The sequence below is a fragment of the Rhinoderma darwinii genome, chromosome 10 (genome assembly GCF_050947455.1).
Source record: "Rhinoderma darwinii isolate aRhiDar2 chromosome 10, aRhiDar2.hap1, whole genome shotgun sequence".
Classification (NCBI taxonomy): Eukaryota; Metazoa; Chordata; class Amphibia; order Anura; family Rhinodermatidae; genus Rhinoderma; species Rhinoderma darwinii.
The window spans coordinates 102,582,866-102,596,554 of NC_134696.1; the positions used below are offsets into that span (position 1 = coordinate 102,582,866).

The 13,689-nt window shown below is 40.0% G+C and overlaps 1 protein-coding gene across 1 annotated transcript in view; it reads left to right on the forward strand.

The window, feature by feature from the left end:
- LOC142662703 (IgGFc-binding protein-like) overlaps positions 1–13,689 on the forward strand; it is an 86,320-nt gene that overhangs the window by 71,836 nt on the left and 795 nt on the right. Inside the window, exons 20-28 of the mRNA XM_075840917.1 lie at positions 46–619; positions 1,068–1,267; positions 1,592–1,730; positions 2,274–2,599; positions 3,372–3,939; positions 5,049–5,454; positions 11,074–11,227; positions 12,412–12,979; positions 13,071–13,666. Coding sequence (XP_075697032.1) covers positions 46–619; positions 1,068–1,267; positions 1,592–1,730; positions 2,274–2,599; positions 3,372–3,939; positions 5,049–5,454; positions 11,074–11,227; positions 12,412–12,979; positions 13,071–13,666 — 3,531 coding nt within the window. The remainder of the gene's footprint in view (positions 1–45; positions 620–1,067; positions 1,268–1,591; positions 1,731–2,273; positions 2,600–3,371; positions 3,940–5,048; positions 5,455–11,073; positions 11,228–12,411; positions 12,980–13,070; positions 13,667–13,689) is intronic.

The following is a 13,689-nucleotide window of genomic DNA, read 5'->3' on the forward strand; positions in this document are numbered from 1 at the left end:
GCCATATGGTCAAACATTTTTATAATTTGTCCATTTCTCATGCAGGTGGATGGAATTTTAAACAATCTTCCACTGTCCTTAGATGGTGGAAAGATCAAGGCCTATATTTATGGCATAGGAGTGAAAATTGACACCGATTTCGAAGTTCAAGTCAGCTATGATCTGGTTTATGAAGTCATTGTGACAGTTCCAGGAAATTACAAGAATCAGTTGTGTGGCCTGTGCGGAAACTATAATGACAACCAAAATGATGATTTCCAGCTTCCCAACCAGCAGTTGACTACAGACATCATCCTATTTGGAGATGCCTGGAAGATCCCGGTACCTGGAGAAGATTGTGATGGTGGATGTGGCAGTGCCAGTAATCCATGCCTAGAGTGTGATGAAGCTACAAAACAACGAGCAATAGTTCTCTGTGGTTTACTAAAAAACGTTGGCCCATTAAGTAATTGCTTTGAAATTGTCAAGCCTGACATCTACTATGAAAACTGTGTGTATGACGTATGTGCTACTGATGCCAATAATGAAAATATCCACTGTCAACTCATCCAAAACTATGTTGCTGCATGCCAAGCAGCCGGTGGTACGGTGACACCATGGCGAGCAGAAGGATTTTGTGGTTAGTACCACCTTTCTTCTTTATATACCAGTGGTCAGTATAGGAAAGAGCTATCCAAAGATCTGAAGACTTCAACTGGTAATATAATTATTATAATATTATGGCGTTTTCCCATTTTACACATTTGTGGCATATCCACAGTGTATACCACAAATGCCTGACAGCGGTGGGTCCAACCTTAGGGAACCTTATCTCAAGAGGGGCCCATTTTTTATGATCGCTGATTTAAAAAACTCTAAGGTGTGTTGGCCACACAGAATTTAGAAATACAGCTCACAATATGCCCACTTTTTGATAGGTGAGGGTTCCAGAGGAAGGATCTACACCTATTACGCATTGATGGCATATCCTGTCGATAGGCTACGTATAAATGTGTAAGATGCGAACACCACTTTATTATTTATTATGTTCAAAGTAATTCTTACATTTCGTCTCTTTTTCAATATAGTGTTAGACTGCCCACACTACAGTGAATATTCGATATGCAGTAACGTCTGCTCCACAACTTGTGCTGTTATTGCGGAGCCCATCAAGTGTCCGACCACCTGTTCTGAAGGTTGTGTTTGTCAAGATGGCTACTTCTTCAATGGAAAGAATTGTTTGCCAGTGGATAAGTGTGGTTGTTATGAAGATGGAAAATATTATCGGGTATGACAAACACGCAGACAAAATAATGAACCTTCAACATATTTTTTAAACTATTTGGCTGGATGACCAATGGTTGATCATAACTCCAGGAATTTAGCATACAACAGGCCCTGGTTAGCCGGTGCCGGACAGATATAATCCTCCATTGTCTTGATCCTGGGCACTTCCTTATTGCATTGTGACCTTAGTTGTGCACTTGCTTATTATCGTTTCCTCCAAGAAGGTCAACACAATGTTATTTACCAGCTAATTTCTGCTCTGTAAATGTACAGCACTAGACATAGTAACACGAACATCATGAAATCCTTTTTTTATATATTTCAGCAAGATGAAGAAGTTTTATCCGATGACTGCAAGAAAGTCTGCACATGTAGATCAAATGGCGTCCTGGAGTGCCGATCTTACAGCTGTGGTGTAAATGAGACCTGCAAAGTAGTGGACGGTGTCATGAAATGTGTCCCAGGTAAAATCTCCAACTCTTAAACCTTTTCTGTTCCATCAGTGTGGGAAATCTTCTTAGATAAACTGAATGATTGGCCTAGGCTGAGACTCAACAAAGACTATGGGTTGTGTTACGGTGACATGTTATAGTTACTAGAAATAAATTATAAGGAGAGCCTGTGGGGCATGTGCCTTGGGGTTTTAACGACTTCGTGTTTTTAAGGAGTCTCCTTTACATACTCTCTCTGATGGCCAGTTGGATTTCTGTCTAGCCCAGAAGAGATGGAAATGTGGTCATACATATTGTTACTCTCTCTTCAAAGCCTAAGACCGTTTCTTCATGATGTGGCTGCAATAAAGGGTCTAGTGGGGTCCCAGAGGTGATAATTGTGCCCTACTTGTAACTTTTGCACAAACATAATTTTTACTTATGGGGAAAACATTGTGGGGGAAAATGCCAACATGGTTAGTCAAACTTTATGGTTGTGTGACCATTTCACAACCAATGGTGATTGTGGTGACCTGAACATATTCGCTAATATAAATTACTATTTATTTTCCATAGTTTGTGAAACTGTAAAGTGCAGAGCCAGAGAAAAATGTGTGATAGTGAATCAAAGTCCAAAATGTATTCCAATGTATGAGGCTTATTGCTACGTTGTGGGTGACCCTCACTACCGGACCTTCGATGGGAAACTCTATGAATTCCAAGGAACCTGTACATACACCATTGCCAAAACCTGCGGAAATAGCAAAACACTGACGCCATTTAGTATAGAGGCCAAAAATGAGAATCGAGGCATCACCCATGTGTCCTATGTCAGTAATGTTACCATCCAAGTGTATGGGCAAGTCATATCTTTTGTGAGGCTTGAGAATGGCTTCGTCAGGGTAAGTTATGTTTGTACAAGACTTATTTTTACATAGTTATTCAGGTAAAATAAAGTCCATCAGTTTCAAATTTTTGTAACTACAAACCCCGGCTGTTTAGAGGAAGGCAAAAACATCCTCAGAAGACTTAGACTATTCAGCCAGAGTGGTAACCATCCTGATCACCAACTACTAATAACCCTGTATATTATGTTCTTAAAAGGGTTTTTTGGCTTTGACAATACCCCACGCATGTGAAGGGAAGCAGCCAGCTAATCTTCTTGCTAGAGTAGAAATTAGGTATCACATGACACCTATTGAACATGTCGGGTCCTCCAGATGGTTAGCCCCTGGTTAGAGTGCCTTTCTAAACAAGCTAATATAAGGGGGGACTAAAGCTGTACTGTGTTCTCTCAGCCACTCAGATGTCTAACTCATTCTGTCCCCCTCCAATTTTAAAGCAAGCGGACACAAAGAGAGAGAACCTGCAGCTGCATCCCCCTACTTTCGCTTCTTCTGACTATCTTCAATTTATTAAGACAGAATTGTTTTGAGTACGAGAAGGCTTCTAAATATAACTAGAGTCTACTGAAATGAGATAAAAATTACACTTTTTTCCTAAATATTACACAGTTTCATATATTCACATGTTCTACTCATACATGCAAAAAAAATATAAAATATTATATGCCATCTCCACTACACCAAAACTTACAAATTAGAAGGAGGCCATCATCTGACTTTTGAACAGTATAATACTATTTTCACAACTGTGACATTTGATTTACTCCAGGTGGATAATCAGCGCCAGCGCCTTCCTATGTCCCTCAACAACGGTCAAGTTCAAATCTACCAGTCCGGCATATTTCTCCATATTTTGACCGACTTCAGCTTAAAAATCTTCTATGACTGGAACTCCATCCTACTGATCTACATTTCAAGCAGCTATTATGAAAATATATGTGGAATGTGCGGCTATTACAATGAAATATCAGCCGACGACCTGACCATGCCGGACGGAAAGCTGGCAAATACTATAACTGAATTTGGCAACAGCTGGCAAGTGGGGAAAGACAAGTCTTGTTGTCATGATTGTGGAGATCCTAAACCTTGTCCTGAAAACCTTCTGCGAACATATCATGGCAATGAATGGTGTGGAATAATTGCTGATGCCCTACATGGTCCCTTTCGTCGCTGCCATTCAATCATTGACCCAAAAGGCTATGTAGACAACTGTGTTTATGATGTGTGCTTCAATGGGGGATCCAAAAAGATATTGTGCCAAAGCCTAGTGACCTATGCCTCAATCTGCCAGAGCAACAATGTTCTTATTGAGGAATGGAGACGGCTGACTGGATGTGGTAAGTCCGAGTTGGAAAATTTCTTTAAACTTTAACAAAGAGATTATGACTTGAGACATTCTAATTTATTGTTTGATAATTAATGGTTCTGGAACCAGCGATATAGCTATAGGTGGTGCAAAATTAGCAGTCACACCTGACCCTTGGTATCTGAGAAGACCCAAAGGCCCCTTTTGCCATACGCAAAGATATCACTAATATAAATGGCTCACGGTAGGAGTGTGGTCATATTACAGGCAGGGTCGGACTGGCCCACCAATGAACTAGAAGATGCTTCAGTGAGCCTAGGCTCTGACACAATAATGGGCCATAAAGGTCCAGCAGAAGACAACCCCATTTAGAGCTCTTTGGAGCCAATCACTTGCTACTAGGGTCTATTTCTTATTGGATTATTCACAAATTACCTATTAGACCTTATTGGTTATATATCCTATGTATACAATAATAACAACAAGGACTATGATGAAGTTAAAAGTGGACATGTACATGTACTTTATAGATAAAGGGTGGGCCCTCAGAAAAATCTCCTCTTGTGTGCCCAAGGAACCCTAGTCCGACGCTGATTACAGGTATTGTACTAGGGCCCAAGAGTTTCATTTGAGGCCTCTGGGAGGGACCCCACGTAATTCTTGGGCTCTCGGTAGCTGCAGATACTGCTGTGAGCTAATGACCAGAGGTCATCCCCTTTAATACATATTGTGGCTCAGCACCACTTGTGTTTTCTGAATGTGGCTCTCAAGCCATTCTAGAGATGATTGGACACCTTTTTGACAACCAATTTTAGACTAGTAAAGATCCGCCACATCTAGACCATGTAAAGCCTTCCCTTGGTGAAGAAAATGCAGAAGACCAGTATGAAATTCTATTATTGGGTTTTAGACACAAAAATACATCTAAACATTTTGAGATATCCTACTAAAGTTATGGGAAGTTGAAGACACTTGTCTTCCTGTGTCTTCAGGACAACACTTCCTGTCCTGTGTTCTCACAGTTAATTGTTATCATAGGGACACTAAACCTTTTTCCAGCAACAGATGTCTTAAATGTGTTACGAAAAATGTATCTGGATCCCGATTGGTTACTTTGACATAATTTTATCCTCTTCTCAGAATTGCAGTGCCCTGACAACAGTGAATACAAACTTTGTGGTAAAGGTTGCCCTCTGACATGTAACGACCGTGCCATGGGCTTATCCTGTTCTGATCCCTGCACAGAGACCTGTCAGTGTAATGAGGGGTTTGTACTCGATGGAGGAAAATGTATACCAAAGGACAAGTGTGGCTGCATCTATAATGGGAAGCACTATGCCCCCAATGAACAGTTTTGGGGAGACAGTCATTGTGAGAAGAAGTGCACGTGTAACCCCACCACCAAGAACGTGGATTGTAAAGAGACTGGGTGTAAGTCTACTGAGACGTGTTCAGTGGTAAGAGGCATCCAAGGATGTTACCCCATATCCTATGCTACGTGTACAGTTTTAGGAGACCCTCACTACATCGACTTTGATGGGGTCAGGTATGACTTCCAGGGGTCATGTGTCTACCTATTGGCAGGACTCTGCAGGAAGGCAGATGCAGGCTTAATAGCTGGAACGCGCACGGGGGAGGACGCCGATCTCAGCAGCAGTACATTGAATGGGTATGTTATGCTACGGTTTGTGATTATTCTCTGCTTAGCATTCGTTGCTGGGTGCACATGTACAGATGTAGCCATCTTTATCTTGACTTTTAATACATTAAATACACAGTGGCAATAAACTTTACTTTTTCTATGGCTTTTGTTGTGTGATCTCACGCTGCAGCAAGTTATCAGAGCCACGTTAAACATGGTTACTTTTGTATATATGTACTTTCTTTCACTGCCATTCCTGTGCATTTAACCACTTAGTGTCTGCCATCATCTTACTCTGCTCAGCACTTGCAAATGGTGATGGGGAAATATGCATTTGTATTTTAATGTACTGCTAATAATTTTTGATGTACTGGTATGTATTAGTGTCACCCTTTTATGGAACCTGTATTATTGCGTGATTTGACTTGGTGTCCTTGCTGCCCGTTGCGGCTTTCCTATTAACCCCTACCCGCACCACGACATAATATCACGTCGTGGTGTGTTAGAGTGATCTCCATCATTCTTGAAATCCTTTTCTCGATAACATATTTTGTCCAGGATTCATTAAAATTCACAAAAATGACCGATCGGGAGAGATTGAACATACAATGGTTTGATGTATAGAAATCTAAAATGGCTGTGAACGGAGCCTTTATTTATAGGTTCATGCTTTCATTTACCACATATTAAACAATCAGGTAATGCCAAGGATACAAATGCAAACATTAAAAAATACTTCTATATAAGGTAATGATTTTCTTCCTTGAATCCTCTCAAACACATCTGGTATTCATTAGTTTGGAATGCCTGACGTCAACTTTATCCTTTGTATTCAAATGATAGGGAACGTCTTATTTTAAGAGAATCTTAAAACATATCTCAGACATGTCTCATACATATCTAAGTGAATATAATGCAGTTATTTTGATAACATTTATACAATTTATAGAATTACTCTAACAGTTCCCTTCTTTTTGCCAAAATACTGCATCCATCAATTTTATCCCTAAAACATAAAGGGGAGAATAAATAGAGCATTAGGTGGCCAGCCAAATAAGTACAGCAAGGAATAAAGGAATAAGAAGCAGTCACACAATTTTGTAAACCAGGGGAACTCATGTACCACAACAAAGGTCACAAACATAAAAAAAACTTTAGACACGAAGCACGACCATTTACTTCTTCACAGTCTTGCATTGCTCTGGGTGTCTGTGACTAAATTAATCATGATGGGCTGGGGTTTATTTGCCCTTTTCTGTCTTACTTCCTGCTCTTCTAATGCCCTTAGGACCAAAATTGTTACCCAGGTATCAGAATACAGTGCGGTTCACTCCTCCTATCAGTTTGTTCCTCTATTCCGTAGTATCTGGCAATTTACTTGTCAAAGCCAGATGTTCAGGTTAAGTCCATGAGAGCAAGCACCCCAACATTAATTAACCCCTAGTGGTTTGGCATTTCTACATTTAGAACAAAAGAAGGCATTCATAGGATTACAATGTCTATCTATGGGGTACTCCAACCTTCTGTAGATATCTGGACCCAACCGGGATCCTTCCTTATATTCCTTCCCATATTAATAACTGAGATAGGGATAGGGTGGGGACATAACCTGTTCATGTCCTGAAAAAGTGGAGGTTCATGTATCTGAGATATCAATTGGAGGGGGGGGTGACTATTATAGTGGTGGATTTATCTCCAGCTGTATCTCTAGCTGCAGTGATTTTTTTTTCCTGATTTCTAACCTTGTGTGTTTATAGCTGGTTCTACTACTAGGAAGTCCACCGTCCAGCAGCACCAGCTTTAAAAGTATAGATTGGTGCACGCCTTGGGAACCCGATTACAGTTCCATATACAATAAACATCCAATGATAGGCAGCCCTCCAATGTCAAAGTGAAAAAATAGTTTTAATAGCCCTCGTGGTTCTTATACTACATTTTTCCCTTTACTTTTCATCACTTTCTCTAACACATCTAACTGAGTTTGCACTCCTTCTTCAAAATTCCAATCCCTCTCACTTTCTACATCTTTTCTTTGCTCCAAACCCTCCCATATTCCTTCTGCTGCCCATCCTCCCTTCTGTGGTTTCATTATATCTATAGCTCCGGTTCTACTCGCCTGGCCCTCAGAACCTGATTTGCTATTTAGTGAGCCCATTTTCCCGACCTCCTCGGCAGGGTTGTGATCCCTGATTCTTGAGGTCTAAAGTTCCCCTATCCTGGTCCTCATAGCCTTGAACTTTTTTTTACTTTAAGAATGGTTTCCTGACTTTCTGGGATAATTTGTTCAAACACATACATAATAGCAACACAAGTAGGTAAGTAGGAACAACACTGCAGATACTATTCCCCCTATATCAACAGGAGTACCACTAATGCATATATATATATTGTGACAACTTGAGGGACAACTTAGCTCACAGGATCGCCATCTCCAGGGTGAGATGTTTGGCACACATAGAAAGTTCACTCCAACTCATTGAATAAGGGTTTAAACCAGCTGAAGCTAGCTTTATTGTCTTCAACACAGCAAGATGTGTTACAACAAAACTGTACAAAATAAACCCTAGGCCATCCAGCCCCTAACTAACACATTCAGTGTCCCTCACTAAGAGACACTGAGCCTTGTGCCCAGCACCTCAAAACATACACACCTTTACCATACGTGGTGGTGACTCTCACAAGCTAGTATGCCTGTCTTCCACAGACTGAGAGCCCTGTGTGAATAGCACACACCTGATTTAAAGAGGCGTCTCAGGTGAAGCCTAACATGGCTCATCAGACAGCCAAAGACACAGACTGTCTGTATGGAGTGTAAGCCCGACCTTCTCCTTCACACTCCAGCAAACACAACCTATTCTGGGTTTTACACCCATGCAACAGCAGAGAAAACCCTCTCTGTTGTACATGCTCCCTGGTTGCTTGAACCCTGACAGTTTCTGCCATAAACCTGCACTGTCTAGTAGCTGCACTGCTACAACATATTGAGAAGGGGATGGGGGGAAAGGACATTCTTGAATGAGCTGTGCAACAGGATCTCTTCAGGAACAGATATGGCAGCTGTGGGAGGACCAATTCGGATGAAGCACATGCAAGAAATTACAGGGCTTGTATTGCCATGACATTTACCTCCTATGTTTCCCTCCTCCCTTTTTAAAATTCAGCTATGCACGACAAGATTCACTATTAACCTTTTATGTGAGGATTACTAGGAGTTCTGGAGCGCTTAGTAATAGAAGTTGTGGTGGAATAATCGCTTTTAACACCATACTGAAGAGGACCATTTCACTGACTGATATGTTTCATAGCATACATTCACAGATGCAGTCACCTATATACATCATTGCCTTGCACAGCACGATTTAGACACTTACAGGGACAAACAGCTGTTCCTCTCATATTTCAATCAGACACTTAGTATTTATAAAGCAGACACATATAACACATACAGAATCCCAGACAAATTCACAGAGATTCTCTGCTGCCCACCAGACCCGCAAAGGACTTACCCCACAAGGAGAGGAAGATAGTTTGAATAGCAAGACCATAGCTTACTCACCTTTCTCTCCCTTCCTCCAAAGAGAAATTCTACGTTAGTTTCGGATCAGTCGGAATTTGATGAGATCTCGCTGGGGCCTCCATATGTTAGAGTGATCTCCATCACTCTTTTGTTCCTTTTTTAAATAACAGAATTTGTTCAGGATTCATTCAAATTCACAAAGAAGGCAGATCGGGAGAGCTTTATGCTTCCACTTAACAGACATTAACCAATCAAATGATGCCAAGTATACAAATGCATAGATTGAAAAAAAAATACTTCTTTATAGGAGAATCTTAAAACATACCTCATACATATCTAATTGAATATAATGCAGTTATTTTGATCACTTTTGTACAATTTATAGAATTACTCTAACAGTTGTGATGTTTTAAATGGACTCACCCGCTGAGGGTTGTCAGCTGTGTATTACAGCTGACACCCGGGACTAATGGGCAGGAACGGCGATCGCACTATTCTTGGCTGATTAACCCCTTAAATGCTGCGATCAATCGCTCCCCCCGCGACGCAATTGGGAGGTGCCAATGGTTGTCATGGCAACTCAGGGGCCTACTGAAGGTCCCTATAACTGCCTTTCTTCAACTCCTGTTAAGCCCTGCCACTTAACAGGAGCCTGGAAAAATTACAATATATTGCAATACGTTAGTATTGCAGTATATTGTACCAGCTGGTTCAAATCTCCTAGCGGGACTCATAACATTTGTGAAAAAACAAGTTTAATAACGTTTTCAGTGGTGTTAAAAAATACTTAAAAGTAAAAAAAAGACCTTTTTCCTTTTGAAGTAATGTATAAAATATAAAAAAAATGGTATTACTACGTCCGTAGAAGTCCGAACTATTACAATATACTATTATTTAACCAGCACGGTGAACGCCGTAAAAAGAATAAGTATATAATAGCAGAATCGCTGTTTTTTGGTCACTTCATAACCCACAAAAATTAAATATAAAGTGATCAAAAAGCCCCATGTAGCCCAAAATGGTACCAATAGAAACTACAGCTCGTCTTGCAAAAAATAAGCCCTCATACCGCTCTATTGACAAAAAATAAAAAAAGTTATGACTCAGGATATGGTGACAAAACACAAATTTTATTTTCAACTATTAGTTTCTTTCTTGCAAAAGTAGTAAAACATAAAAATAAACCTATATAAATTTGATATCCCCCGCAATTGTATTGAAAGGTGGCATAAAGTTAATGTGCCATTTTTACTGTACGGTACAAGCTGTGAAAACAAAAGACCCCTTAAAATATTGGAGGAATCACTGTTTTTTTTTCCTTTTCCACCCCACAAATAATTGTTTTTACTAGGTTCCCAATACATTATATGGCACAATAAATTGTGCCATGAAAAACTACAACTCGTCCCGCAACAAAACAAGCCCTGATATAGCTTTATCAACGGGAAAATATAAAACTTATGGCTTTTGGAAGGTGGGGAGGAAAAAAAGGAAAATGAAAACCAAAAAATTGCTGTGACGGGAAAGGGTTAATCCAGCAATTTTAAAAGATTTGCGATTTTTGTATACAATAAAGATGTCATTTTGTATGATTGTATAGGGGGCGCCATAGTTCGCTCTGCGCCTGCATGTATCCCTGGACTATACTGTTTGATTGATGGTTATACGGTTTAATGCAGTTGTATGGTTTTATAGAATATGAAGTCAGTAGGGAGACTTAATTGGCTAATAAGCCGTACACTCATATAGTGAGAGAGGTCCAAAGTTTTGGGGGCCCAGGCGCATTTCGTTGGCTCTGTCTTAAGGTTTGGCTTTTTACATTAAAAGTTATGCAGGTTTTAGGGGGGTGGCGTGTTAACGAGAATTAGTATGTGTTATATATGTTGGTCATAATAACCTTTCTATTAGGTACTGTAATATTTTACAGTATATCGAATAAATTTATTTACAAAAAAAAAAGTTGTAATTTTGTATATTGTAACCTTGTGTACTCTAAATTTTTGTAGGTTATATAAGAATAATGAAGGTCTGGTGGACTTCCAGATCATCGTCACGAATGAAAACAGAGGCAGGAAAGTGGTTTCTTACACCGGTGAAGTGCAAGTGAATATATATGACCTCGTCATTACAATGAGTCTACAGAAACAAGTCAACGTTCAGGTAAACAAAACAATAATATCTCTTTCCAGCGTTCGGAGCTGAGATTTACTGATGCAGAACTTCACATCCCCTCAAAAACATGGTGCACGTCAAAGTGCACATCAAGATGCAGGGGGAGAAGTATGGAGCGCGCTTACGTGCTGAGCGCGTTCCATAAGCTGCGGGTGTCAGCTGTGTATTACAGCTGACAACCAGCACTAATGGCCAGGAATAGCGTTCGGGCTGTTCCTGGCCGTTTAACCCATTAAATGCTGGGGCAAATCGCGACTGCAGCATCGGAGTCGTTATAGAGAGTGGGACAGCCTCTTCTGACAGCTCATCGAGGCCCCCACAACACCATCGTGGGGTGGTGATGGTTGTCATGGCAGCCCAGGGGCCTAATGAAGACCCACAGGACTGACTTCACTCTGCCTCTATTAAATCCTGCCAGTAGCAGTACTTAACAGAAGCCGGTAAAAATGCCTATACACTGCAATACTATTAGTCCCCTAGGGGGAGTAATAAATTGTGTAAAAAAAAGAGTTAAAGTTTTTAGTAGTGAAAAAAAATAATAAAAAAAATGAAAAGTTAAAAAAAAACTCTCTTTTTCCATTTTTTCTTTGGAATAAAGTAAAATTAAAAACCAAACATTTGATATTGCTGCGTCCGTAAAAGTCAGATCTATTACAATATAGCATTGTTTAATGTGCTCTGTGAATGCCGTAAAAAAAAAACGCCAGAAGCAATGTATTTTAGTCAACTTAGCGGCAACATTTTTTTTTATTAGTCATCAAAAGTCATATGTACTAAAAATTGGTACCAATAAAAAGCACAGCTCGTGTTGCAAAATAAATAAGCCCTCACACCGCTCAATCCACGAAAAAAATAAAACAGTTATTTTCAGAATATGAAATAATATATATATATTTTCTAACAAATAGTTATTTTTGTAAAAGGAGTAAAACAATAAAAAAACTTATATAAATCTGTTATCGCCAAAGTTTTGTCAAAATGTAAGAACAGTTTTGGTGGACATGTTTTCAAAAATGTAAAAGACATAAAGGACAAAAACAAAATTTTCAAATGTTTTTATTGAAAACAAGTGTTAAAATGCATAGTGGGGATTAGAGACCAGAGATGGCAGCAATAACTGTGTTTCAGCAGAGTGAGTAACATGGCAGATTTTTTATTCCTCTTTATGGCAGGTAAATGGGGTGTTGACTAACCTCCCGTACAGTGCTGATAGAAGTTTCGATAAGGTGACCATCTACAGGAATGGATATAATGTCATACTCCAGACACGTTTTGGCTTGAGAGTCAGCTTTGACAGGAATACTCGAGTTGCTGTCACGGTACCAAGCACTTATAGAGGAGCCATGTGTGGACTTTGTGGCCAATATAATGGGACTAGAAAGTTTGTTATGAAGAATGGTGACATCACAGATAATCCAACAATCTTTGGGAAAAGTTGGAAGGTACGAGACACACCACAATGCAGCGAGGTGGAACCCCCAGACTGTCCCAACCTGAAGGATATGGAAAAAATTGCCCGCAGCAAGAAAGATGGTTGTGGTGTCTTACTAGACCCGAATGGTCCCTTTAGAAATTGCCATAAAGTGATTGATCCGGAAGGAACTTTTAAGGATTGTGTTTTCGATGGTTGTTTCTACAATGAGAGACAAGATATTCTCTGCAAGGTTATAGCCAGCTATGCCACCTCTTGCCAAGAAGCCGGGGTTGAGGTCTACCCATGGAGATCTGACGCATTCTGCAGTAAATATTATTATCATTGATTATTGGAATTACCAGAATTGGAATTGATTTGGAGTTAGATTTACACTAAAATTCTTATGTTGTTTTTCAGGGCCAAAATGTGGTGTAAACAGCCATTATGAGGTTTGTGCCACAGGATGTGCCTCAACGTGCTTTAGTCTATCCCCTCCATTGGACTGCAACCCTGGATGTTCTGAGGGCTGTGTCTGTGAAGATGGATATATCCTTAGTGGAGATGAGTGTGTACCATTGGCACAGTGTGGATGCACTTACCTAGGTATTTATTACAAGACTGGTGAGAAGTTCTTCGTTAATGAGCAGTGCAACGTGCAGTGTGAATGTACAAGCGCTGGATCGGTGCAGTGCACATCATTTCTCTGTGGAATTAATGAAGAATGCAAAATTATTGATGGAATCAGAAAATGTCACCCAGTGACCTCTGCACATTGTTCTGCATCCGGTGATCCACATTATATAACTTTTGATGGCCTCACCTACGACTTCCAAGGCAACTGCTCCTACACGCTCACCAAGACCATCACATCTAACACCGATCTGATACCTTTTACCGTGAATGTGAAAAATGAAAAATGGCCAGACACAACATTTTCTGTAACCAAATTAGTATCCTTTGAAGTTTTTGGACACAATCTTGTGCTTAAGTACAATATGCAAGGTCAAATTATGGTACGTATGCTAAATCCTAATGG